Source organism: Triticum dicoccoides, chromosome 4A (assembly GCF_002162155.2).
Source record: "Triticum dicoccoides isolate Atlit2015 ecotype Zavitan chromosome 4A, WEW_v2.0, whole genome shotgun sequence".
Taxonomy (NCBI): Eukaryota; Viridiplantae; Streptophyta; class Magnoliopsida; order Poales; family Poaceae; genus Triticum; species Triticum dicoccoides.
In genome coordinates this window covers 35,827,726-35,854,989 of record NC_041386.1, presented here as the reverse complement: position 1 = coordinate 35,854,989, position 27,264 = coordinate 35,827,726, and the positions used below count along the sequence as shown (strand labels likewise).

Here is a 27,264-nt window from a genome sequence, read left to right as displayed (position 1 = left end):
TGTCTGGCTATTTTAGAACCCTCTGATCGTCTATAAATATTTTTATCATGTATATCAAGCAAAATGGAGTAGCAAAGCTATCGGTTGAACATGTTAGACACACAAAGGAACATATGAAACAGAGTATAAAGGAGTCCGGAAACCACAAGGAATGACTGATCCCATCAGCTGCATACCAGCAACAATGGAGAAAGCCAAAATCAAAGTGCACTCAGTTGTACAAACACAACCAAAAAGATTGGCATGATTTGGGTGCATAACATTGCTGATATCAATCCATGTGTGCTCGCTCAGGAGCAGGTTCATTAATCTTCATGACCAGGCAAGCTTTACAATGGGATCCATTCCCGTATGTTCTATCAATAACACTTCTAATCTTGCCAAAAGATATTACAACATGGGTATCGACTTGATCTTAACTAACCTCTACTATTATAATAACGAACAGGAAGACAAAACAGTTGTCAAGCTTCCACTTCCAGGAGTGCTTTTCTACACAACAATCTGGTCTTCAGTATATAAGTATCAGCAGCTCTCATTTACCTGAGACGCAAAATGTTAGATGGCGAAATGAGTAAAAACTGTTTTGTTTTTAACAAGCATCAAGACACGTTAGTGCGTTCAGGGCTATCATTGATGAATATAGGGTCTTTTCCCCGGATGAATAAAAGCAAGTATCAGTACTGTTGAAAGCGAAAACATCGTAGGGGTTGCTTATTCTGTAAGAAAATTATTACAAACCAGATATAATATAAAAGGTTGCTATGCCCTAAAAATTTAGTGCAGTTCCTATAGCGATGAAACAGAGGTCATTCTAAATATTACAGCATGAATTCTTTTGCAAACATCTTTTTCCCATAAGATCAGGGTACTGTCACAAGTTAAAATGTTCATCTGTGTAACTGCTAAAGGTAATAACAATATGTTGCACGGCACAATTCCTGGTCAAAATCAAAACGTACCATAGTTTTGGTGTTTCTTTGAGTAGTTATGGAAGGCTTTCACAATGGCGCCGTATTTCATTGATTTCAGAGGTCCCATATGCCTGGAAAGGAAATAATGGAGAGTTTTCAATGGTGGAAATAGATAGTGATATAAATTTACTCACTCACACTCCAGTTGGAATGATCTTATAACATGACTGAAGCATGGTTTTCTCTTCTCTACTTGTAACATTCAGAATCTAAAGTGGTATTCAGAATCTAAAATAATATCACCTATACTTTCAGGGGCAGCCAACTAAGCATGACAATTATATCAACTAGCTAAATGCCCACGCGTTGCCACGGAAAACTGCACATAAACACTAACGTGGGAGGCGACTGACGATTGGATGCAGGAGGGTCAAAGACGGGTGACAAATTGGACATTAACATTCTCATATATCTAACAAAAATTACATTGGATGCACTCTAATTAGCCAGCAAGAACATGTATAATTTTATAAAAGCATATAACAAATTCTGAAACTCTAGTATAATATGGTAACATTTGCTTAGTACTTTATGGGGATGGTATGCTAAGTTCAACTTTGCATTAATTGCGCAAAAGAGATTTACAATGTTAATGAAGGAAAAGTTAGGCAATAAATGGACTGAATGCATTTAGAGGAAAATATGAGAAATAATTTTCTTCCAAAGCAGCAAAATTTGAGTAGAATAAAACTCCAATCAACAGTATTTTTCTACCATATGTTAATATAAGTAGGTATGGACAAGAGTTATTTGTGTATCAAAGAATGATAGCATGTGATCTAAGTTCAGTATGACAGGTCCAACGTGACACCTAGAACTAGGAATACTATATTACTACCAGATGAGGAAACTTACATAATCTCAGTATACCGCAATCTCCATGTAGGAAAGCCTAAATGGCATCTGGCAGGACCATACACAAGTAGAAGATCAGGTTCTGGTCCAGCACAACCTAACATACAAGGCAGGCACTTAAGTACTCAACTGGAGTTGCAATGAAATAAATTATAAAACAACTAGAACATGATCCAGTAGTATATAAAATATATCATGCATAAAAAAGGGGACTTATTTAAGCGTACCTATGGATTTCAGTGCACTGGCCATGTCAGTTTCTGTAAATACTGGCTCATTTTTTACATTCACTTCACTTTTGACATCCTCTTGAGTATGGCTATCACCGTTTAAATAAGTGGAGCAAAGTAAGTTGGCTGCTTTAGCAATGCCCTCTTTGCCATCAGAACCAGAAATACACTCTATCGTCATCTGTTTCTGACAACAGTCTAAGGCTTTGATATTTGCACTGACATCCTACATATGGCCATAACCAATGGTTCATACAAACTATCAAAAACATAAACACTAGGGAATGGAAACACCGCGAAGCTTTTGATAGAAAACAAAGCAAGCTCAAGTCTGTAACTTACCAAATAATCTCCGGGATTGTTATCTCTTGAGCCATTCATACCAGGTTCAAACAATTTCTTCAGCACTCCTGTGTTGCAGTATAGAATAATAAAATACAGATCTTGTACACTGTTAAGTGTTCGTGCATAAATAAAATAAATATTAGAAGCTGAAATGTATGAGGCAGTATGGCTATTAGTCTTGTATTGTTCGGTTCTGCCCCTGCCCTCCAAATATGAATACAGCCCCTGTGTTGCTGCTTAATGTCTCTTGACTTCTACTTCCTCCGTCCCATAATATAGGACGTTTTTGCAAGCTAATATAGCTTGCAAAAACATCTTATATTATGCGACGGAGGGAGTATAACCATGTCCATTTTTGCAAGATAAATTTCAGACTGAAAGCAATAGTACCTACAAATTAGAATAGTGAACTCAGTGTCTTACCGTCAATGTCGTAGAGACATACATACTTCACACCAAGAGTTTTGAGCCAATATAACAGCTGATTGATCTTCACGGTATTCTTAGCTTCTCTGCTATCTACCACGATAGCGAGGTATTTGAGTTTCCCAAGTTGGAGATTCCGGTACTTCCACAACAACCCAGATGAAATAAGACAACACTCTAGATTGAAAATCAGATGAGAACATAAGCTTAAAAGGCTGATTGCTAAGTGGATGATGCACCAGAGCAAACCCAAAGTGAGCTTTATAATCATTGATGGTAGAGACATCTGCACAGAGAAACAAAACTTCTTAGCCAATTTCTCCCCCAGAATGAATTAATACGAAGATATGTATATTACCAAAAAGATAAGTAGTCATTTACTTTAAGTGGTATTGGAACCAAACCCATTTTTTGCGAAAGGAACCAAACCCTTAATACACTCCAATAATGAGATGGTCATCTCAATGACATCATGCATATTGCTTTGCATCCTAAATTTACTATTTATTTTCTAACTCTCATTCGCCAAACAAACACTAGCATGATGCCTGAAATATTTGAGTAAATAACTTAGGGGTTGGATCAATCTAAAATAGGGTTGTTGCAACAAGCAAGAAGTATTATAATGAAGATTGAAGCTTGACATGATTATAATTTTTTGTAGGACTTGTTAGAACAGGGTTGTGCTGTGTGTGTAGTTATCATATTGTATAGGGGCTTCTTTGCTTATTTCCCTTCATGTATATGTGCTGGCCTGTTGGCCCGATGGAATATAGGCTCACTTCATAACATGGTATAAGAGCTAGGGTTAGGTTCCCCAGCCGCCACCGCCGCCTCTGGTCGCCGCCGCCGCCGCGGCCGCCGCCGGCCGCCGCTCCTCTCTTCATCGAGCCTCTCCCCTCTTCTTCCTGGTAGCTGCTGCCGCCTGCTGGTCCAGGCCGCCGCCGTTCCAGGCCGCTGCTGCCGCCGTCCTTCCCGGCCGGCGCCGCCGCCTCAACGTGCTGCTGCTGCTCTTCAACGAGCTGCTGCTGCTGCTGCTCCTCTTCTCTGCTGCTGCTGCTGCTGCTCTTCTTCAACGAGCTGCTGCTGCTGCTCTTCAAAGTGCAGCTGCTGCTGCTCTTCTCCTCCTGGTCTGCTGCTGCCATCAAGCTGTGCCTCCTGCTGCTGCTGGTCTTCAACGAGCTGCTGTTGCTGCTCTGCTGCAATGGCGCCCTCCACCACCACCGGTGCTGTCCCAGTCCCACGATGTCCTGTTATCTTCAACGGACAGAACTACAGGGACTGGGTGCAGCACATGAAGCTGCACATGAGGGGCCAGCTGGTCTGGGAGCACCTCTCTGGTGCTCTGCCTTGTCCCCTGCTGCCCACTCCTCCAGCTGAGTTGGCCTTCCCTGTTGATGCCGATGAAACCAAGCAACGTGAGATGCTAGATGCTTTTGAAGAGGCCACTGAAGAGTATCAGAATCAACTCCACTTATACAAGCAATGGACAAATGATGATGCTCGAGCCTCTTCTATCTTGGTGAACAGCATGGATGTTGATCTCACCATGGATGTGGTGGCCCTTACCACTGCATATCAGATGTGGGAGCACCTTCGCCATCGCTATGAGTCTACAGGGGATGCCATGTATCTCTCTGTTGTTCGTCAAGAGCAACAACTACAACAGGGAGATGCTGCTGTGGATGATTTCTACAAGGAGATGTCGGCGGTGTGGCGCCAATTGGACTCTCTGGGAGCTGATGTTTGTCGCAGTTGTCAGTGTTGTGTGCGGCAACAAGCTAAGCTGGAGGTTCGTCGCCTCTACGACTTCCTCACTCGCCTCCGGCCGGAGTTCGAGCAGAGTCGTGCTCAGCTATTGGCACGCCATCCTCGGCTCTCTACTCTAGAGGCCCTTGCTGAGGTGCGATCTGAGGAGGTGCGCCTAGGGAGCACGGGCTTATTGCCATCCTCTTCAGAGTCCTGGCTGCCCGCGTTCCACCACCGCTGCCTGGTGTGCCCTCTTCTACACAGGTGGCAGCAACCTCCACTAGTGCTTTCTGCAACTACTGCAAGCAGGATGGTCACATGATCACGGAGTGCATCAAGAGGAGGAAACAGGGTCGCCGTGGTGGCCGTCCTCAAAAGGACTCGGGAGGCTCCTCTAATTCTCGTGAGGGCTCCCTTGAGAAGGTTCACCAGGAGATGCTCACCTTGCTGCGCCGCCTTACTGCTTCTGCACCATCCTCAGGTTCTGCTGGTTCTGCTGGTCAGACGTCTGGTCCACCACCGCACTCTTCGTCAGGTACATCTTTGCCCTGGATTCTTGATTCTGGGGCCTCCTTCCACATGACACCACACAGAGATCATCTTTGTGCTGTCAATTCCGTGCCTTCTCCTCTTACAGTTCAGACTGCAGATGGCACTTCTCTTTCTGTTGCCGCAAGAGGGACTCTTTCCACGTCTTCTTTTCATGTCCCTGCTGTTTCTCATGTTCCTAAACTGACTATGCAACTTCTATCTGCTGGTCAACTTACTGACTTGGGTTGTCGTGTTATTCTGGATTCTGACTCTTGTTGTGTTCAGGATCGTCGTACGGGGACTCTGGTTGGGATCGGTCCTCGGCGCCATGACTCTCAGCGCCTTTGGGAGCTCGATTGGCTGCGCCTTCCTTCCGCTGCGTCCTCTAGCCAGTCGGACATCACCACCCCTTTTGCTTCAGCTGCCACCTCCACCACATCCTTCGCTCAGTGGCATCATCGATTGGGTCACATTTGTGGCTCCCGCTTGTCTTCTTTGGTTAGGAGTGGTGTTCTAGGGTCTGTATCTGGTGATAGTTCACTAACTTGTATGGGTTGTAAGCTTGGCAAGCAGATACAACTTCCATATCCCTCTAGTAATTCTGTTTCTCAACGACCTTTTGAACTTGTTCACTCTGATGTATGGGGTCCTGCCCCCTTTGTTTCGAAAGGGGGTCACAAATATTATATAATTTTCATTGATGATTTTTCTCGCCACACTTGGATCTACTTTATGTCATCTCGTAGTCAAGTGCTTCAAATTTACAAGTCGTTTGCTACCATGGTTCGCACTCAGTATGATTCCTCTGTTCGAGTTTTTCGTGCTGATTCGGCTGGCGAGTACTTATCTCGTGCGCTTCGTGGTTTCCTTGCTGAACAGGGTACCCTTCCTCAGTATTCCTGTCCTGGTGCACACGCTCAATATGGGGTGGCTGAACGCAAACATCGTCACGTCCTTGAGACTGCTCGGGCTCTTCTTTTATCTTCTGCTGTTCCCCCGCACTTTTGGGCTGAGGCTGTCTCTACCCCTGTTTATCTCATTAATATTCAGCCTTCTGTTGCTCTTCAGGGAGGGATACCAGTTGATCATCTAGGTGATGGTCCAGCTGATTATAGTGGTCTACGCATGTTTGGTTGTGCCTGTTTTGTTCTTCTCCACCCTCATGAACGCACCAAATTGACTGCTCAATCTGTTGAATGTGTTTTCCTTGGCTACAGTTTGGAGCACAAAGGTTACCGTTGCTGGGACCCTATTGCTCGAAGACTGAGAATCTCCAAAGATGTCACTTTTGATGAGTCTCGCTCCTTCTACCCTCGTCATTCTTCTACTGCCACAACCGAGTCGTTAGTCGAGCCTCTCTCTTTTTTGACTCTACCTGATTCTTCACCTTTATCGTCACCTGGTAGGTCCACTCCTAGCCTTTCACCTGTGTCTGCTCATGAGCTTCAGCTTACACAGGATGAGGTTTCTATTCCTGACTCTCCTACTCGGGTTGAGCCATCCACTCTCTCTCCTTTTCCTTTTACCTACTCCCGTCGTGCTCAACACCCTTCTCCCTCTGATGCGCCACCTTCCACTTCCCCTCTCTCTCCGCTTCCTTTTGTCTACTCCCGTCGTGCTCGGCACCCTTCTCCCTCGGATGCGCCCACTTCCACTTCCACTCCTTCCCTGTTGGGTCCCATTCCTTCAGAACCACCTACCCCTCCTGCTCCTCGGTATAATCTGCGTGATCGCCACACTCTCCAGCCTCCTGCGTACTATGTTGCTGCTGCTACCACTCTTGTTGAGCCGTCTACGTATCGTGAGGCTGCTGCTCATTCTGAATGGCAGCATGCTATGGCAGAGGAAATTCATGCTCTTGAGCGCACAGGCACTTCGGACCTTGTACCCCTGCCTACAGGCGTTAGACCCATCACTTGCAAATGGGTCTACAAGGTTAAGACACATTCAGATGGTTCTCTCGTGCGCTACAAAGCTCGTCTTGTTGCGCGTGGCTTCCAGCAGGAGTATGGTCGTGACTATGATGAGACTTTTGCTCCTGTTGCTCACATGACCACTGTTCGCACTCTTTTGGCTGTTGCTGCTGTTCGGCAGTGGTCCATCTCTCAATTAGATGTCAAGAATGCCTTCTTGAATGGTGAGCTGCGGGAAGTGGTCTATATGCAGCCGCCTCCTGGCTATACTGTCTCTGATGGCACTGTCTGTCGCCTTCGGCGCGCTCTTTACGGGCTAAAACAAGCTCCTCGTACCTGGTTTGAGCGTTTCTCCGCCGTCATCACAAGGATCGGGTTCTCTGCTAGTGTTCATGATCCTGCTCTGTTTATTCACACTTCTCCTCGCGGTCGCACCCTTTTACTACTCTATGTTGATGACATGATTATCACAGGGGCTGACCACCAATTCATTGATTTTGTGAAGAAACATCTACATGAGCAATTCTTGATGACTGATTTGGGTTCTCTTCGCTACTTTCTTGGACTTGAGATCATTTCTTCCCCTGAGGGTATTTATCTCTCTCAAGAGAAGTACATCCAAGATCTTCTCACTCGTGCCTGCCTCACTGATCAGCGCACGGTTGACACTCCTATGGAGTTTGGTCTCCATCTTCGTCCTGGTGAGGGTGAACCCCTTGCAGATCCCACACGCTACCGCCATCTTGTTGGGAGCCTTGTCTATCTAGGCATCACTCGTCCTGACATTTCTTATGCTGTGCACATTCTAAGTCAGTTTGTCTCTGCTCCCACTCAACTTCACTACAGTCACCTTCTTCGTGTTCTTCGTTACCTTCGTGGTACCGTGACTCGTCGCTTATTCTTCCCTCGCTCCAGCTCTCTTCAGCTTCAGGCCTACTGTGATGCTACCTGGGCCAGCGATCCCACTGATCGCCGCTCTCTCTCTGCCTATTGTGTTTTTCTTGGCTCCTCCCTGATTGCCTGGAAGACCAAGAAGCAGAATGCTGTATCTCGCTCCAGTGCTGAGGCTGAGCTGCGAACTATGGCGTCCGTGACTGCAGAAATTACTTGGCTACGATGGCTTCTTCAGGATTTTGGTGTTTCCACTGCTACACCGACCCCTCTGCTCTCCGACAGCACTGGGGCACTCAGCATTGCCCGTGATCCTGTTAAGCATGAGCTCACCAAGCACATCGGTGTTGATGCCTCCTACACTCGTTCTCAGGTGCAAGACAGAATTGTGGCCCCTCAGTATGTGCCCTCGGAGCTTCAGCTTGCTGATTTTCTGACGAAAGCTCAGACACGGTCCCAACACAGCTTTTTCCTGTCCAAACTCGGTGTCCAAGATCCCCCTTGAGTTTGAAGGGGGGTGTTAGAACAGGGTTGTGCTGTGTGTGTAGTTATCATATTGTATAGGGGCTTCTTTGCTTATTTCCCTTCATGTATATGTGCTGGCCTGTTGGCCCGATGGAATATAGGCTCACTTCATAACAGGACTAAGTGAACTGAACTTCAGCTAAGATCATAGAAAGTATAGGAGCAAATCAACGGTTAAAGATCATCAGAAATATGGCAAAGAGGCGACTCACTTCAGGTAATATCACAAAAATATAGGACTAAATCAGAAGTTAAGCTTTCAGCTCAGATCGTACAAAATAAGGAAAAGAGACAACTCAGAGAAGTCTTCTTAGTCAAGCGATTCGGTCGCACTATATATAGAAACCAAAGAAAACTACTGCAAAGAAGCTAAGGTACTGTTTATGCGTAATCTTCCTTTCGCTCACAAGAACAATGAATAACTTGTCTACAAGAACATAAACTACTCACTGCTGCGTTTCTGCACTATTATTATAGCTACCCACCACTATTCGCAGCAAGTATTCAGTCCCCAGGTTTTAGCCTCTCCTCAAACCAATCACTATATATAAGAGGGAAATGAAGCTAACAACAGTTGCAAGGGGAAGAATGAAATTCACCAGTTTAAATACATGTGGAGGAGGCTTATTCACGATTATGGGGGTCTCATTGGCCACAAATGCCTCCCTGCACCAAGAACCACGAGATTGATATTTTCAAGAAAGGACGAAGAGGACATCGTAGATGCAAACGACCTGTGCACAGTACAATTTTTGGATGTTCAAAGAAAAGGAAGAAGAGGACATTGTACAAACAACGGCTTATGCGAAGAGGAGTTTCTGGAAGAAGAGGACATCGTGCATATACAACGACCTATGCAAATAACAAATTTTGGAAGTTGAACTAAATTTATTATTTCTGAACGAGGGATCAATCAGGTAATATTCGTTCAATGCTAAAATGGCACAGGGGAAATGGAAACAGGAGCAGAGGACAAGCAAGGAAATCTGACATGGCCTTGGTACCCATGGTAGCCGCAGCTAGCTGGGCTGAGAGAGATGGGGAGGAAGCAGCCGAAGGATCAAGAACCAGGAGCACGCTATCAAATTGGAGAAACCGAGTTCGTGGCCGGGCTGAGGAAGAACTACGATCGCACAAAAGCTATAAGATTTGCCTTATCAAAGGCGAGCTATCACGTACTACTGATGCTGATATTGACCTTTGCTGTCTGCTTGCTTTCTGAAAGTTTATTCGAAGTTCTCCACGCACACACAAAAAGAAAAAGCTTATTCGAAGCTTGAGCCACTAATAATTGATGCCGACGGCATAATTGCAGGCAGTACGTGTACGTGCTTGGGCATTTGCACACGTGTGAGATCAAGCGGACAGTTGCCGACGTGATAGTACTAGAATAATTGAAAGGCGGGTACAGTACTTTGATTCGTGCGGACGGACGGTGCAGACAGCGAGGCGAGGCGAGGATAAACTAGTCGGCGTCTCTTGCCACGCATTTGGGCGAACACCTACCGTGCGGCTCCACGAGAAGCTCACCGTTTCAATGGGGATGAGAGATGGAAGGGTGGGATTGGGAGACTTGCCTGAGCGTGCCGCCGGTCGAAGCGAGCGACGCCGTCGCTGCCGCGCTTCCCCCAGGCCCGGCGGCGTCACGGCCGCATCGGCACCGAGGTGCGGTGCTGTGCCGACGGACGCGGCTGCGGCGGCCGGGCAAGAGCGGAGTAGTCGGTCGGCTACCCCTGAATTCACGATCTGGACCCGGCGAAACTCGAAGGGTTGAAGAACAGCGACCGAATTTTGCTTGACCAGAAAAGACTGAAGCTGTGGGCCTTAAAAGCCTTTCTCCCCAGATGCAGCAACGCTGGGCTGGCCTGACAGTCAAATGGGCCTGGCCGGTTTGGAACTTTGAAACCACTTCCGGCCCAAATGCAAAACCACACGAACTTTGCGACCACTTACGGCCCAAATGCAGAAACAGATACTCAACCCACTTTTGGTAGGGTGCATAAAAGATGCATGAGGGCAAAATTTTCCTACTCAACCCTTTTTTTGTGTTTGGTAGTCTGCACGGGGCATTTTTAGCATGCATTAGCTCATCCCAAATACCCTCGTACAGTAGCATGCATGGACAGAGAACACCCCATTAGTCCTTGGCTGGTCAACATGCACGCGCAAAGCGAGCGACGACGTGTTTCAAAAAATGTTTGTAAACTAAAAATTTGTTTAAGTTTTCAAAAAAAATTATATTTTAAAAAAAATTCAGATTCTAAAATTTTGTTTTAAAATTTTCAATAAGATTAAATTCTAAAAAAAATTAAATTTTTTAAAAAGTATTCAGAATTTCAACTTTTAAAAAATTTCAGAAAATGTCCAAATTCTAAAATTTATTTAAGTATTCAAAAAATGTTCAAAAATTGTGTTCGTGTTTTAAAAAATTCTTCACAATTTTTTTTTAAAATAACCCTTTCAAAAAATATATTTGGAATTTAAAATTGTTCAGCATGTCTAAACAGATGCAAGTTGTTAAAGAAAGTCTTAGCTCAACATGTCTCAGCATATACACCATTATCAAATAACAGCAAATGCATGTACTCAGCATATCTATATTGAGCATGTATAAGAGGAGAACAACCATGATAGGTTGAGAATGCTATCAAACACACTGTAACAAGATGTGGGGTTTGGAGCCATCCATTTGCTGCCGCAAAAGGAAGCGGATCGATCTATCCGAATGCGCTTCGAGCGGTGTCGTGCTGAGGCATTGTTATCACGGGCTTTACAAATAGGTTGCCTTCGTGTTGTTAATTTCATAATTCAGTGGATCTGGTATGCACCACAATAGTGGAGAAATGGTATGTTTCTGTTTGATGTCCCTATCTTGGACAACACTATCACGCACTATTTGTTTTGCCCACAATTTTCATCATGTATTGTATTGTATTGTATTTGTATTGACCTCAGGATGCCCATGTAGTTTTGTATTTTCCCAAATAAGTGCAAAAGATATTCTTTAGTGTAGAATCTATCTTTTATGACGCTTTGTGCACCGCATTATTGCAACATAATCACTCGTGCCCTTGTCGAAAAGCACCGGCGTAATGCAGAAAGGGAACAAGAAACCTTTTGGTAAGCACAGATGTGTTGGTTACACGTACATAATGCACACTGCAAACAAGAAACTTTTCACAAGCAGAAAATATGTCGGTTTGGGATAGCTCACAGGTGGTGCAGGTGCCATAGTACCGATCTGAACATGATGAATAACATCTACAAGACTTATTGACAGGATAATTTTTGTAAGAGAACTAACTGGGAGGTAATACTCCTAGCATCTTTTAAGGCAAGATATTGTTCGACACACTTATAATGTCACGCTGCTTTTGCCACTGCCATTGAATTGATGGCATGCTTCTGTCCATAAAAATTTAGCACTCAGTGATTTTGAAGGTGTGCTAGCGAGAATGACGTCTCAGGTACTCCAAACGCTGAAAGGAAACTGAAAGGGAGCAGACGGCAGAGAGAGAGAGAGAGAAAGAGAGGTTGTTAACATTACTATCATATAGTGGGATTGTTGCACACAGGCATTTGTGCAGCCTTACAAGGCAAGGCAACTAGTGACACTGAAACGACAGTTGCCGATCACTGAAACGACAATTGTCCTATCTAAGTGTGAGTGTAGAATACTTTATTCTACATCTTAGTAACGCTACATCCGAAATCTAATAATCAGTATATTAAATGCTATGATTTGATTTTTTTTAATATCCAAGTTTCTGATTTACTATTGTAAAAAAATGTATAGTGATTTTTTTGATAATGTAATAAATTGGATTTTTTTTGACAATGTAGCAAATTAGAAATTTGTATAGTAAAAATAAATATTTTTGAATTACCAAATTTAGTATACGGAGTTACTAGATTTTGTATGTGGTGTTACTAGGGGTAGGGGTGTACAATAAGTCATTCTATACTCACGCTTAGAATAACGCTACTGTATATATATACATAGTTTAGGATTTTCTATCATACAAACCTAGTTAAGGTTTTGATTGAAGGAAATATGCCCTAGAGGCAATAATAAAGTTATTATTTATTTCCTTATAATCATGATAAATGTTTATTATTCATGCTAGAATTGTATTTTCCGGAAACATAATACATGTGTGAATACATAGACAAACAGAGTGTCACTAGTATGCCTCTACTTGACTAGCTCATTAATCAAAGATGGTTATGTTTCCTAACCATGAACAATGAGTTGTTATTTGATTAACGAGGTCACATCATTAGTAGAATGATCTGATTGACATGACCCATTCCATTAGCTTAGCACCTGATCGTTTAGTATGTTGCTATTGCTTTCTTCATGACTTATACATGTTCCTACGACTATGAGATTATGCAACTCCCGTTTACCGGAGGAACACTTTGGGTACTACCAAACGTCACAACGTAAATGGGTGATTATAAAGGAGTACTGCAGGTGTCTCCAATGGTCGATGTTGGGTTGGCGTATTTCGAGATTAGGATTTGTCACTCCGATTGTCGGAGAGGTATCTCTGGGCCCTCTCGGTAATACACATCACATAAGCCTTGCAAGCATTACAACTAATATGTTAGTTGTGAGATGATGTATTACGGAACGAGTAAAGAGACTTGCCGTTGACGAGATTGAACTAGGTATTGGATACCGACGATCGAATCTCGGGCAAGTAACATACCGATGACAAAGGGAACAACGTATGTTGTTATGCGGTCTGACCAATAAAGATCTTCGTAGAATATGTAGGAGCCAATATGGGCATCCAGGTCCCGCTATTGGTTATTGACCAGAGACATGTCTCGGTCATGTCTACATTGTTCTCGAACCCGTAGGGTCCGCACGCTTAAGGTTACGATGACAGTTATATTATGAGTTTATGCATTTTGATGTACCGAAGGTTGTTCGGAGTCCCGGATGTGATCACGGACATGACGAGGAGTCTCGAAATGGTCGAGACGTAAAGATTGATATATTGGAAGCCTATGTTTGGACATCGGAAGTGTTCCGGGTGAAATCGGGATTTTACCGGGTTACCGGGAGGTTACCGGAACCCCCCGGGAGCCATATGGGCCATCATGGGCCTTAGTGGAAAGGAGAAAGGGGCAGCCCAAGGTGGCTGCGCCTCTTTCCCCTCCCTAGTCCTATTAGGACTAGGAGAAGGTGGCCGGCCCCCCTCTCTCCCTTCCCCTCCGAGGAATCCTAGTTGGACTAGGATTGGGGGGAGGAATCCTACTCCCAGAGGGAGTAGGACTCTCCTGCGCCTCCCTCTTTGGCCGGCCAGCCTCCCCTCCTCTCCTCCTTTATATACGGAGGCAGGGGCACCTCTAAACACACAAGTTGACACAAGTTGATCCACGTGATCGATTCCTTAGCCGTGTGCGGTGCCCCCTGCCACCATATTCCTCGATAATACTGTAGCGGAGTTTAGGCGAAGCCCTGCTGCTGTAGTTCATCAAGATCGTCACCACGCCGTCGTGCTGACGAAACTCTTCCCCGACACTTTGCTGGATCGGAGTCCGGGGATCGTCATCGAGCTGAACGTGTGCTCGAACTCGGAGGTGCCGTAGTTTCGGTGCTTGATCGGTTGGATCGTGAAGACGTACGACTACTTCCTCTACGTCGTGTCATTGCTTCCGCAGTCGGTCTACGTTGGGTACGTAGACAACACTCTCCTCTCGTTGCTATGCATCACATGATCCTGTGTGCGCGTAGGAAATTTTTTTGAAATTACTACGAAACCCAACAGTGGCATCCGAGCCTAGGTTAATGATGTTGATGTTATATGCACGAGTAGAACACAAGTGAGTTGTGGACGATACAAGTCATACTGCCTACCAGCATGTCATATTTTGGTTCAGCGGTATTGTTGGACGAGACGACCCGGACCAACCTTACGCGTACGCTTACGCGAGACCGGTTCCCTCGACGTGCTTTGCACAGAGATGGCTTGCGGGCGACTGCCTCTCCAACTTTAGTTGAACCAAGTATGGCTACGCCCGGTCCTTGCGAAGGTTAAAACGGAGTCTATTTGACAAACTATCGTTGTGGTTTTGATGCGTAGGTGAGATTGGTTCTTACTTAAGCCCGTAGCAGCCACGTAAAACATGCAACAACAAAGTAGAGGTCGTCTAACTTGTTTTTGCAGGGCATGTTGTGATGTGATATGGTCAAGGCATGATGCTGAATTTTATTGTATGAGATGATCATGTTTTGTAACCGAGTTATCGGCAACTGGCAGGAGCCATATGGTTGTCGCTTTATTGTATGCAATGCAATCGCGATGTAATGCTTTACTTTATTACTAAACGGTAGTGATAGTAGTGGAAGCATAAGATTGGCGAAACGACAACGATGCTACGATGGAGATCAAGGTGTCGCGCCGGTGACGATGGTGATCATGACGGTGCTTCGGAGATGGAGATCACAAGCACAAGATGATGATGGCCATATCATATCACTTATATTGATTGCATGTGATGTTTATCTTTTTATGCATCTTATCTTGCTTTGATTGACGGTAGCATTATAAGATGATCTCTCACTAAATTATCAAGAAGTGTTCTCCCTGAGTATGCACCGTTGCAAAAGTTCTTCGTGCTGAGACACCACGTGATGATCGGGTGTGATAGGCTCTACGTTCAAATACAACGGGTGCAAAACAGTTGCGCACGCAGAATACTCAGGTTAAACTTGACGAGCCTAGCATATGCAGATATGGCCTCGGAACACGGAGACCGAAAGGTCGAGCGTGAATCATATAGTAGATATGATCAACATAATGATGTTCACCGATGAAACTACTCCATCTCACGTGATGATCGGACATGGTTTAGTTGATTTGGATCACGTGATCACTTAGAGGATTAGAGGGATGTCTATCTAAGTGGGAGTTCTTTAATAATATGATTAATTGAACTTAAAATTTATCATGAACTTAGTCCCAGATAGTATCTTGCTTGTTTATGTTGATTGTAGATAGATGGCTCGTGCTGTTGTTCCGTTAAATTTTAATGCGTTCCTTGAGAAAGCAAAGTTGAAAGATGATGGTAGCAATTACACGGACTGGGTCCGTAACTTGAGGATTATCCTCATTGCTGCACAGAAGAATTACGTCCTGGAAGCACCGCTGGGTGCCAGGCCTGCTGCTGGAGCAACGCCAGATGTTATGAACGTCTGGCAGAGCAAAGCTGATGACTACTCGATAGTTCAGTGTGCCATGCTTTACGGCTTAGAATCGGGACTTCAACGACGTTTTGAACGTCATGGAGCATATGAGATGTTCCAGGAGTTGAAGTTAATATTTCAAGCAAATGCCCGGATTGAGAGACATGAAGTCTCCAATAAGTTCTATAGCTGCAAGATGGAAGAGAACAGTTCTGTCAGTGAGCATATACTCAAAATGTCTGGGTATAATAATCACTTGATTCAATTGGGAGTTAATCTTCCAGATGATTGCGTCATTGACAGAATTCTCCAATCACTGCCACCAAGCTACAAGAGCTTCGTGATGAACTATAATATGCAAGGGATGAACAAGACTATTCCCGAGCTCTTCGCAATGCTAAAAGCTGCGGAGGTAGAAATCAAGAAGGAGCATCAAGTGTTGATGGTTAACAAGACCACTAGTTTCAAGAAAAAGGGCAAAGGGAAGAAAAAGGGGAACTTCAAAAAGAACGGCAAGCAAGTTGCTGCTCAAGAGAAGAAACCAAAGTCTAGACCTAAGCCTGAAACTGAGTGCTTCTACTGCAAGCAGACTGGTCACTGGAAGCGGAACTGCCCCAAGTATTTGGCGGATAAGAAGGATGGCAAGGTGAACAAAGGTATATGTGATATACATGTTATTGATGTGTACCTTACCAATGCTCGCAGTAGCACCTGGGTATTTGATACTGGTTCTGTTGCTAATATTTGCAACTCGAAACAGGGACTACAGAATAAGCGGGCACTGGCAAAGGACGAGGTGACGATGCGCATGGGAAACGGTTCCAAAGTCGATGTGATCGCGGTCGGCACGCTACCTCTACATCTACCTTCGGGATTAATATTAGACCTAAATAATTGTTATTTGGTGCCAGCGTTGAGCATGAACATTATATCTGGATCTTGTTTAATGCGAGACGGTTATTCATTTAAATCAGAGAATAATGGTTGTTCTATTTATATGAGTAATATCTTTTATGGTCATGCACCCTTGAAGAGTGGTCTATTCTTACTAAATCTCGATAGTAGTAATACACATATTCATAATGTTGAAACCAAAAGATACAGAGTTGATAATGAAAGTGCAACTTATTTGTGGCACTGTCATTTAGGTCATATCGGTGTAAAACGCATGAAGAAACTCCATACTAATGGACTTTTGGAACCACTTGATTATGAATCACTTGGTACTTGCGAACCGTGCCTCATGGGCAAGATGACTAAAACACCGTTCTCCGGTACTATGGAGAGAGCAACAGATTTGTTGGAAATCATACATACCGATGTATGTGGTCCGATGAATATTGAAGCTCGTGGCGGATATCGTTATTTTCTCACCTTCACAGATGATTTGAGCAGATATGGATATATCTACTTAATGAAGCATAAGTCTGAAACATTTGAAAAGTTCAAAGAATTTCAGAGTGAAGTTGAAAATCATCGTAACAAGAAAATAAAGTTTCTACGATCTGATCGTGGAGGAGAATATTTGAGTTACGAGTTTGGTGTACATTTGAAAAACTGTGGAATAGTTTCGCAACTCACGCCCCCCGGAACACCACAGCGTAATGGTGTGTCTGAACGTCGTAATCGTACTTTACTAGATATGGTGCGATCTATGATGTCTCTTACAGATTTACCGCTATCATTTTGGGGATATGCTTTAGAGACGGCCGCATTCACGTTAAATAGGGCACCATCAAAATCCGTTGAAGACGACGCCTTATGAACTATGGTTTGGCAAGAAACCAAAGTTGTCGTTTCTTAAAGTTTGGGGCTGCGATGCTTATGTGAAAAAGCTTCAACCTGATAAGCTCGAACCCAAATCGGAGAAATGTGTATTCATAGGATACCCAAAGGAAATTGTTGGGTACACCTTCTATCACAGATCCGAAGGCAAAACATTTGTTGCTAAGAATGGATCATTTCTAGAGAAGGAGTTTCTCTCGAAAGAAGTGAGTGGGAGGAAAGTAGAACTTGACGAGGTAACTGTACCTGCTCCCTTACTGGAAAGTAGTTCATCACAGAAAACTGTTTCAGTGACACCTACACCAGTTAGTGAGGAAGCCAATGATAATGATCATGAAACTTCAGATCAAGATACTACTGAACTTCGTAGATCAACCAGAGTAAGATCCGCACCAGAGTGGTATGGTAATCCTGTTCTGGAGGTCATGCTACTAGATCATGATGAACCTACGAACTATGAAGAAGCGATGGTGAGCCCAGATTCCGCAAAGTGGCTAGAAGCCATGAAATCTGAGATGGGATCCATGTATGAGAACAAAGTATGGACTTTGGTTGACTTGCCCGATGATCGGCAAGCGATTGAGAATAAATGGATCTTTAAGAAGAAGACTGACGCTGATGGTAATGTTACTGTCTACAAAGCTCGACTTGTCGCAAAAGGTTTTCGGCAAGTTCAAGGAATTGACTACGATGAGACCTTCTCACCCGTAGCGATGCTTAAGTCCGTCCGAATCATATTAGCAATTGCCGCATTTTATGATTATGAAATTTGGCAAATGGATGTCAAAACTGCATTCCTGAATGGATTCCTGGAAGAAGAGTTGTATATGATGCAACCAGAAGGTTTTGTCGATCCAAAGGGAGCTAACAAAGTGTGCAAGCTCCAGCGATCCATTTATGGACTGGTGCAAGCCTCTCGGAGTTGGAATAAACGTTTTGATAGTGTGATCAAAGCATTTGGTTTTATACAGACTTTTGGAGAAGCCTGTATTTACAAGAAAGTGAGTGGGAGCTCTGTAGCATTTCTGATATTATATGTGGATGACATATTACTGATTGGAAATGATATAGAATTTCTGGATAGCATAAAGGGATACTTGAATAAAAGTTTTTCAATGAAAGACCTCGGTGAAGCTGCTTACATATTAGGCATTAAGATCTATAGGGACAGATCAAGACGCTTAATTGGACTTTCACAAAGCACATACCTTGACAAAATTTTGAAGAAATTCAAAATGGATCAAGCAAAGAAAGGGTTCTTGCCTGTGTTACAAGGTGTGAAATTGAGTAAGACTCAATGCCCGACCACTGCAGAAGATAGAGAGAATATGAAAGATGTTCCCTATGCATCAGCCATAGGCTCTATCATGTATGCAATGCTGTGTACCAGACCTGATGTGTGCCTTGCTATAAGTTTAGCAGGGAGGTACCAAAGTAATCCAGGAATGGATCACTGGACAGCGGTCAAGAACATCCTGAAATACCTGAAAAGGACTAAGGATATGTTTCTCGTATATGGAAGTGACAAAGAGCTCATCGTAAAAGGTTACGTTGATGCAAGCTTTGACACTGATCCGGACGATTCTAAATCGCAAACCGGATACGTGTTTACATTAAACGGTGGAGCTGTCAGTTGGTGCAGTTCTAAACAAAGCGTCGTAGCGGGATCTACATGTGAAGCGGAATACATAGCTGCTTCGGAAGCAGAAAATGAAGGAGTCTGGATGAAGGAGTTCATATCCGATCTAGGTGTCATACCTAGTGCATCGGGTCCAATGAAAATCTTTTGTGACAATACTGGTGCAATTGCCTTGGCAAAGGAATCCAGATTTCACAAAAGGACCAAACACATCAAGAGACGCTTCAACTCCATCCGGGATCTAGTCCAGGTGGGAGACATAGAGATTTGCAAGATACATACGGATCTGAATATTGCAGACCCGTTGACTAAGCCTCTTCCACGAGCAAACCATGATCAGCACCAAAGCTCCATGGGTGTTAGATTCATTACAGTGTAATCTAGATTATTGACTCTAGTGCAAGTGGGAGACTGAAGGAAATATGCCCTAGAGGCAATAATAAAGTTATTATTTATTTCCTTATAATCATGATAAATGTTTATTATTCATGCTAGAATTGTATTTTCCGGAAACATAATACATGTGTGAATACATAGACAAACAGAGTGTCACTAGTATGCCTCTACTTGACTAGCTCGTTAATCAAAGATGGTTATGTTTCCTAACCATGAACAATGAGTTGTTATTTGATTAACGAGGTCACATCATTAGTAGAATGATCTGATTGACATGACCCATTCCATTAGCTTAGCACCTGATCGTTTAGTATGTTGCTATTGCTTTCTTCATGACTTATACATGTTCCTACGACTATGAGATTATGCAACTCCCGTTTACCGGAGGAACACTTTGGGTACTACCAAACGTCACAACGTAAATGGGTGATTATAAAGGAGTACTACAGGTGTCTCCAATGGTCGATGTTGGGTTGGCGTATTTCGAGATTTGGATTTGTCACTCCGATTGTCGGAGAGGTATCTCTGGGCCCTCTCGGTAATACACATCACATAAGCCTTGCAAGCATTACAACTAATATGTTAGTTGTGAGATGATGTATTACGGAACGAGTAAAGAGACTTGCCGTTAACGAGATTGAACTAGGTATTGGATACCGACGATCGAATCTCGGGCAAGTAACATACCGATGACAATTATATTATGAGTTTATGCATTTTGATGTACCGAAGGTTGTTCGGAGTCCCGGATGTGATCACGGACATGACGAGGAGTCTCGAAATGGTCTAGACGTAAAGATTGATATATTGGAAGCCTATGTTTGGACATCGGAAGTGTTCCGGGTGAAATCGGGATTTTACCGGGTTACCGGGAGGTTACCGGAACCCCCCGGGAGCCATATGGGCCATCATGGGCCTTAGTGGAAAGGAGAAAGGGGCAGCCCAAGGTGGCTGCGCCTCTTTCCCCTCCCCTAGTCCTATTAGGACTAGGAGAAGGTGGCCGGCCCCCCTCTCTCCCTTCCCCTCCGAGGAATCCTAGTTGGACTAGGATTGGGGGGAGGAATCCTACTCCCAGAGGGAGTAGGACTCTCCTGCGCCTCCCTCTTTGGCCGGCCAGCCTCCCCTCCTCTCCTCCTTTATATACGGAGGTAGGGGCACCTCTAAACACACAAGTTGACACAAGTTGATCCACGTGATCGATTCCTTAGCCGTGTGCGGTGCCCCCTGCCACCATATTCCTCGATAATACTGTAGCGGAGTTTAGGCGAAGCCCTGCTGCTGTAGTTCATCAAGATCGTCACCACGCCGTCGTGCTGACGAAACTCTTCCCCGACACTTTGCTGGATCGGAGTCCGGGGATCGTCATCGAGCTGAACGTGTGCTCGAACTCGGAGGTGCCGTAGTTTCGGTGCTTGATCGGTTGGATCGTGAAGACGTACGACTACTTCCTCTACGTCGTGTCATTGCTTCCGCAGTCGGTCTGCGTTGGGTACGTAGACAACACTCTCCTCTCGTTGCTATGCATCACATGATCCTGTGTGCGCGTAGGAAATTTTTTTGAAATTACTACGAAACCCAACATTGATGGCATAAATGTTTTCATAAAACCTGAAAGAACACACCTATAATATAACATGATTCAATGGAGCGATCGAAAAAATACGAATGTAGTCCTGCATTAAAAAGTAGTTCAGTATATATCTATGTCATATTAAGCTAGAATAATTGCTTTTTTTGCCAAGGACACATAAATGCATATTTTCACAATCGCTCCGTTGGATCATCTTATTACAATAGAGTAATGCTCCATTATTTATTATATATATTTTTATAACTTTTAAACCGTTAAAAGCTTAGCGAGCCTTAACAAGTTCTCTAGTGACACAGGAAAAAATGCATCTGTATGGGCTCGCCTGGACCTGGCCCAACAAGGCGACGAAACCTAGTACTCGTCCGTAGGTCTCCTTCGTTCACTCGTTATATGGTTGGCCGTTCACATTTGAAAAAAAATTGAAAATGAAAATTTTAAAAAAAAAGGTTCATAGATTTCGAACAAAATCACAGGTATGAAAATAGTCCATAGATTTTTTTTAAAAAAATCTAAAATTTTAAAATTGTTCATGCATTTGAAAAAGTTCGATAATTCAAAAAAAAAGTCCACAGGTTTGTAAAAGGTCAATCATCTAGAAAATATTCATAATTTAAAATAATTTATCTTTTCTATAAAATATTATGAATTTGAAGAAATATTGACAAAACATGAATTTGACCAAAGTTAAATTTTTTTTGATAAAATTTAACAAATTTGAAAAAGCCTGCAAACTAATAAAAGATAATAAAAACAAAAGAAACAATATTAAAAAAACTGAACAAAAGCAGGTCCAGAAAAAAACCAGTAATAAGATGGACCCTCCCAAACCGGGCTGGGAAGCTTCTAGTGAAAACGTGCCTTAACAGCCGGCCCACCTCAACATGCAGACACGGGTGGAAAAGGCCCACCTCAATAATTAAACATAATAAATCAGATGTGTTTTTAGTTTATTTCCCATATTATTCATCAAAATATTCACTTTTAAAAGAATCAAATATCATGAAAGTATATATTGAAAACAATTTGCGCCACAATCGTGCGGAGTATCATCTAGTAAGTACAAGGGGCTCTATAAGTGGTAAATAGAAAACAGTTGGGCTCATGGCCTCATGGGCACAAATGGCCACAGAAAGAAAGAAAAATGAAGCACATAGCCTTGCAACTAACCCTGGTCATTCTCCGGGCCCGGTCGGTTTGGGTTGGGCTTGGCAAAACCCGAAGAAAAAATCCCAAGCCTAAGCCCGGCCCAGCCCAAAGCACATGAACAGTGACATCTTTTTATTAAATTAATAATATTCGGGATATTATATTAATTTATTATACCTATATTTTGAATAAAATATATATGGCTATTTTGGGCTGTTTTGGGGCTTTTGGGCCGGGCTTCGGGCGAGAAAGTGAAGCCCAAGTGCGGCCCAAATGTCGGGCTCCGGGTTCGGGCCTCCGAGCCGGGTTGTCCATGAATAGGTTTACTTGCAACCATGTTTGGCTTTCTGTTAGGCCAATTACCATTTTGTATCCCTGAACAAATTACTCACCAAAAGAAAGGGGGAAAATGAAGAAGGATCTGATGTGAATTGGCCTCTGAGTGGTGCCATATTGAGGCGTTGTTATCAAGCTTTCTTCAACCCTGCAGTGTTCTATGTAGCGTCTGTGACCACGCTTTCACTTCATGTTTGCCTCGTACTGTTGATTTCACAGTAAAACGGGCATGCTATCCAGCCCAATAATTGATAAATGAGTTCTATGAGATATGCCTATCTTGCGCTAAACTGTCATATGAACTTATTAAGACATGCAATATTGCAATATATATCATCGTCTGTGGCCATGTCCAGAAGCATATACACAGTGCAGAAAGGTAACAGCATACTTTTGGCGGGCACAGATGTGTTGTTGCCTTGCCCTTACACAGTTCATGATGGAAACAAGTAACTTTTGACAAGCTGAAACATGTCGGTTTGGGATAGTTCACAGGCGGTACAGATTTTACAAGGGAAGACTTTATTATTCGATACGCTTCGAAATGTTTGCAACAGTGTTGTTACTGCCGCTGTGATTCAGGACTTGTAGTTTTCTCGCACCGCGTTTTCGTGTGTAATTAATGTTGCTTTTGCCACCACCATTCAATCGGTAGCATGCTGCTGTCCATGGAAAAATTATAGAGGCATGCCTTTCAATGAAATGGAGACATGGTTGTTTTGAGTAATAATAGCACAGACATAAATTTGGATTTGGCGCTTCGTAATTTTGGAAGCTGCTACCGAGAAGGACGTCTCGGGTGCTCCAAAACGCTGAAAGGAAACCGAAAGGGAGCGGACAAGAAAGGCTGTTAACATTGTCAAACAGTAGGTATTGTTGCATATGCAGGCATTTATGCAGCCTTAGAAGGCAAGACAACTACTGGTGACACTGAAATGACAGCACACTCGCAGTCCTTGTACAGCTGCAAGAGCATCTTGGGTTAGGCATGTTTACTATGGCAAAAGACGGGGGGCATCAAGCCCAAACACTAGCGAGAAAGACGCAATGATGTTAGGGTTCAAGGAACGAGTTCAGAGGTCTCCTGAGTCTTGACGCCTATCAGACCTGCAATCCATTTCAGCATGTTCAGTAAAGCAAAGTTTTATCACAGTCCGTAGCGCCATGCATATCCCACGAGCTCGCAAACTGAACTAATCAAAGGACGGCACGCGCACGCGGCGCACTTGGCAGACTCCAAAAGTTTTCTCTCCCTACTCCTTTTTGTTTTCAAGAGCCGGAGAAGATGTACGTACGCGGGCAGGAGCCAAAAAGCAGCACACGCGCGCGCGTGCGTGTCCATGCAGCACAGGGCGGCCAATCTTTTGCCTGGCTTTCCCCTGACACGGCGTGCTTACACCAACTACGCCCAATGGCGCCGCAGCTTATTGCAGGATCCACCCGCAGCCGCAGCGACCCGGCCGGCCGCCGGCGAGATCGCTTTGGGGAGCTTCACCCGGAGACGGGCGAACTGATCGCTCGATCGCAACGGCCGATCGAGCGGTGGACGTGAGTGGACGGGCGGCTCAAATTTTCTCCATGGTTGGTAGTGCTGTTCCCTTTAGATTTTCTTTCTCCGCTCCAGGCTCCGGCCCCGGCGAACCGGCTAGCACGCGTAGTGGCCGCCGGTCCGTTCCGTCAATCCATCCGTCCATCCATTTCCTAACCAGCTTTAGGCGACGCCTTTCCACGGCAGGATCGGGTTAATTTCGTACTACTGAATTTCTTTCGATGCGTCGTACGGTGGCCGATCTAGGCTAGCTAGTGCTAATGCTGACGATCCACACGCGTAGCGTGTCGAGCTGCGTTCGGCGGCCAGGGCAACATCGGCTCCCTTTTACCGGGCCGGTCATTCGGAAGCATAGATTACCATAGGCGTCGCTCCCATGAATGAATCATAGCTAGGCACTCCAGCCTTCGGGTTTGCCTGATTCACATGATGAACGCATCTGATTTTTCTGCTCAGTTGCAGCGTAGACGCAGACGCGGTTTCGTCGCCGGAGGCCGCAGGCACACGCTTCCACATATATCAGCAGCAGCAAAGGAACCTGCATCGGCGTCGAAAAGTGCTCCATGATGAGCACCATGATTACTTGCACGCATCAAACAGGCAAAAGGTCCTGAAGAAACATGATCACACGAGGAAAAGCGTTGAGCAATCAGAACCGCTTTCTGGATCATCCCGATGGTGTTTCCGTACTAGCAGTGCAGCATGGCCACATCTGCGGTGCTGAAAAATCATGCATCTCCAGCTCTATCCTTTATACTGAACTCATGCAGCTTGATTGATCTTGATTAGCACTTCGTTTTGGCCTTGCATGCTGCAGCATGCGAGAAAAGGGCCTAACAAAGTGAATGCTGCCGGCTGAACAAAATCTAACGAGATCTCGTGAGATCCTTGCAAACTACTCCCTCGGTCTCAAAATGTAAGATCATTTTTAACACAACTAAGAATGATCTTACATTTTGGGACGGAGGGAGTATGTATTATAGTATAACAGACGTCTTTGCAAATTCTTTATTATGACGTGTCGCATGACAGGTGGATCTTGCACTAGAAGAAGCAAAGCAAAGCAAAAGCAAAAGCAAATCCACGTGAAGAAGAAAACAAATCCTTGGCAGATGCAGCTTTGCTAGCTCTTTGTGCTTCCTCATCCATTCCAAGGTAGGTCCTTCCTCAAAGCGCGATACAGAGTGCACTCATCACTCTCCGGTCTCCATATATCAATATGCGTTCTCGGTTAGAAGGGTGGTCATCATATCTAGTGGAGTATGTAGTTGGGGCTGAGGATCTTTAGCAGTAGTAACACTACCATCCAAACTCTGGACCCAATCAACTTCACAACTTTGTAGTTACACCAATCAACCAGGCACCCAAAACTTGCACAAGAAATGAGCTGTAGCTTCAGCTTGGACACAGGGTGGTCCATCACATCGGATAAAAACTGAAATGGCTCTATCCCCATAGACATAGTCCACACTTTGTCCTGCCGGTCTTTTTCTTAGCCTGGATGGAAACAAGTTCCCCGGTGCCTCTCAACAGAATCAGTGAAAAGATCGATTCTCACTGTGCTCTTCGTCTCAAAGAAAATGAGAAGCTGCTCACTATGCTTCTCAGGAAAGGCAAAGAAAGTTGCTGTTTTGGCGAGATCCAGCAACAATCTTTTGACCCGGTGGTTCCCTTCCCCGTCCTTGGCCGGTTCATCTCCCCATCCTACTTTGTCGAGCAACTCCAGCCGACGCTTTGTCTGCTTTTCGTTTGTTAAGATCGGCCGCCTGCTCCACGTCTGTTCTATTTCTGTTTTAGGTTGGACGTACGTCCAACGTGCACGACCCATTTCATGACCGCTCATAAATTTAAAAGGCCCGTGATCATAGATTGTGCCAGCGGTCATGCCGTCGCCCAAAGTTCATGCCGGCATCATGCCAGCGGCCGGTATACAATGTCAGCCTAAAAAAAAACCACCGCACAGTTCACGTTGGCGCGCTTGCCAGCGGCCGGCAGACATGCCACCATACAAAAGAGGGGCAAAAATTCGACCACGCCATCTCGGCCATGGTCATGCCAGCACACTTGCCGGCATACAAAAAAGGGATGGCGCTCTCAGTCATAGATCACTCGCCGTCGAACTTGAGCATGTCGGCCTGCATCTTCTCGAACCATGGCCTCTTCCTCGGTGACACGGGGTTCAGGTCCACCTTCATGATCTCCACCCCCGTCATCATGCTAGCAAGCGCCACTTCTTTCGCCTTGGTCTTGGCATTGACAACCTCGATCTCGAGCATCTTGGCTTGCTTCTCCGCCTCCATCTCAAGCATCCTCGCTTGCTTCTGCGCCTCCATCTCAAGCCTTCTCCTTTGGATCTCCATGAAGACTTCATTTGCTCTCCCTTGTCTTGCCGGTGCTTCTTCTCCCTTAAGTCATTTTCGCTCATCATGACCTTCACGATTGCAAGCAAGGCGATCGACGCCGCATCCCGCTTGTCCTCCTTCTTGGAGTTGGTCTTGGAGTTGATCATAGGTCGTCGGCGTGAATGGCGCTCAGCCGTCTTGGCTTTGGGTCTCATTAGGATTGTAGGCAACTGCGAGCGGAGCCAGCGGCCGCCGCACCACCTTCGAAGATGATGTTCTCGATGATGAAACGGTTGGCCGTTTCATTGTCGCCGACCGCTAGCATTATGTCGAACAGGTTACGGGCGCCGGGGAGCACGTCGGCTGGCATCTCTCGCGGGCGTTTTCTCGCCCCTCCGGAGGATGATGCATCGGCCACCGGCATGGCGTTGACGTTGATGGACACGGGCGCGGGCGCAGGCGTGGATGGCGCCACCACGCTCACCTCCGGCGAGCATTCCCCGGAGAAGCGAGAGGCTTGCGGATAGACGTGGAAGCCGGGAATCGGGTGCGTGGCAGACGCACGCGTCGACTCTGGCACTCTGGGAGCACCACCCGAGGAAATGCGAACGAGCCCGTGCTGGCCGCGGCCATGGCGGCGCTGACGAGCTCATGCTGGCCAGGGTTTAGCCCTAGGTAGATCAGGGCCTCCCTCGTCGTCGCGGCGACTCGGGCATTGGTTTCCTCCTGATGTGTGGCGGCGGTGAGGGCGGCGATGCTCGCTGCTTCGTCCCTTACGTTCGACGCGTGCCTCCGGTCCTTCCTCTTGGCCGACTGCATGGCCCACTACTCGGGCGTCAG

The 27,264-nt window shown here is 45.0% G+C and overlaps 2 protein-coding genes across 2 annotated transcripts; one reads left to right on the top strand and one right to left on the bottom strand.

The window, feature by feature from the left end:
• Positions 1 to 215: 215 nt before the first annotated feature.
• LOC119284790 (dehydrodolichyl diphosphate synthase complex subunit NUS1-like) lies at positions 216 to 9,616 on the bottom strand. Its single transcript, XM_037563950.1, has 8 exons — positions 9,431 to 9,616; positions 9,039 to 9,105; positions 2,828 to 3,116; positions 2,402 to 2,469; positions 2,057 to 2,285; positions 1,830 to 1,926; positions 963 to 1,045; positions 216 to 543 (listed from the first exon to the last, which is right to left on the bottom strand). The coding sequence occupies exons 1-8, from the start codon at positions 9,445 to 9,447 to the stop codon at positions 536 to 538; spliced, it is 858 nt and encodes a 285-aa protein (XP_037419847.1). The 5' UTR covers positions 9,448 to 9,616; the 3' UTR covers positions 216 to 535.
• Positions 3,944 to 5,814, top strand: LOC119284789. Its single transcript, XM_037563949.1, has 2 exons — positions 3,944 to 5,114; positions 5,396 to 5,814. Exon 1 carries the CDS (start codon positions 4,035 to 4,037, stop codon positions 4,899 to 4,901), a length of 867 nt encoding a protein of 288 aa, XP_037419846.1. The 5' UTR covers positions 3,944 to 4,034; the 3' UTR covers positions 4,902 to 5,114; positions 5,396 to 5,814.
• Positions 9,617 to 27,264: the final 17,648 nt, after the last annotated feature.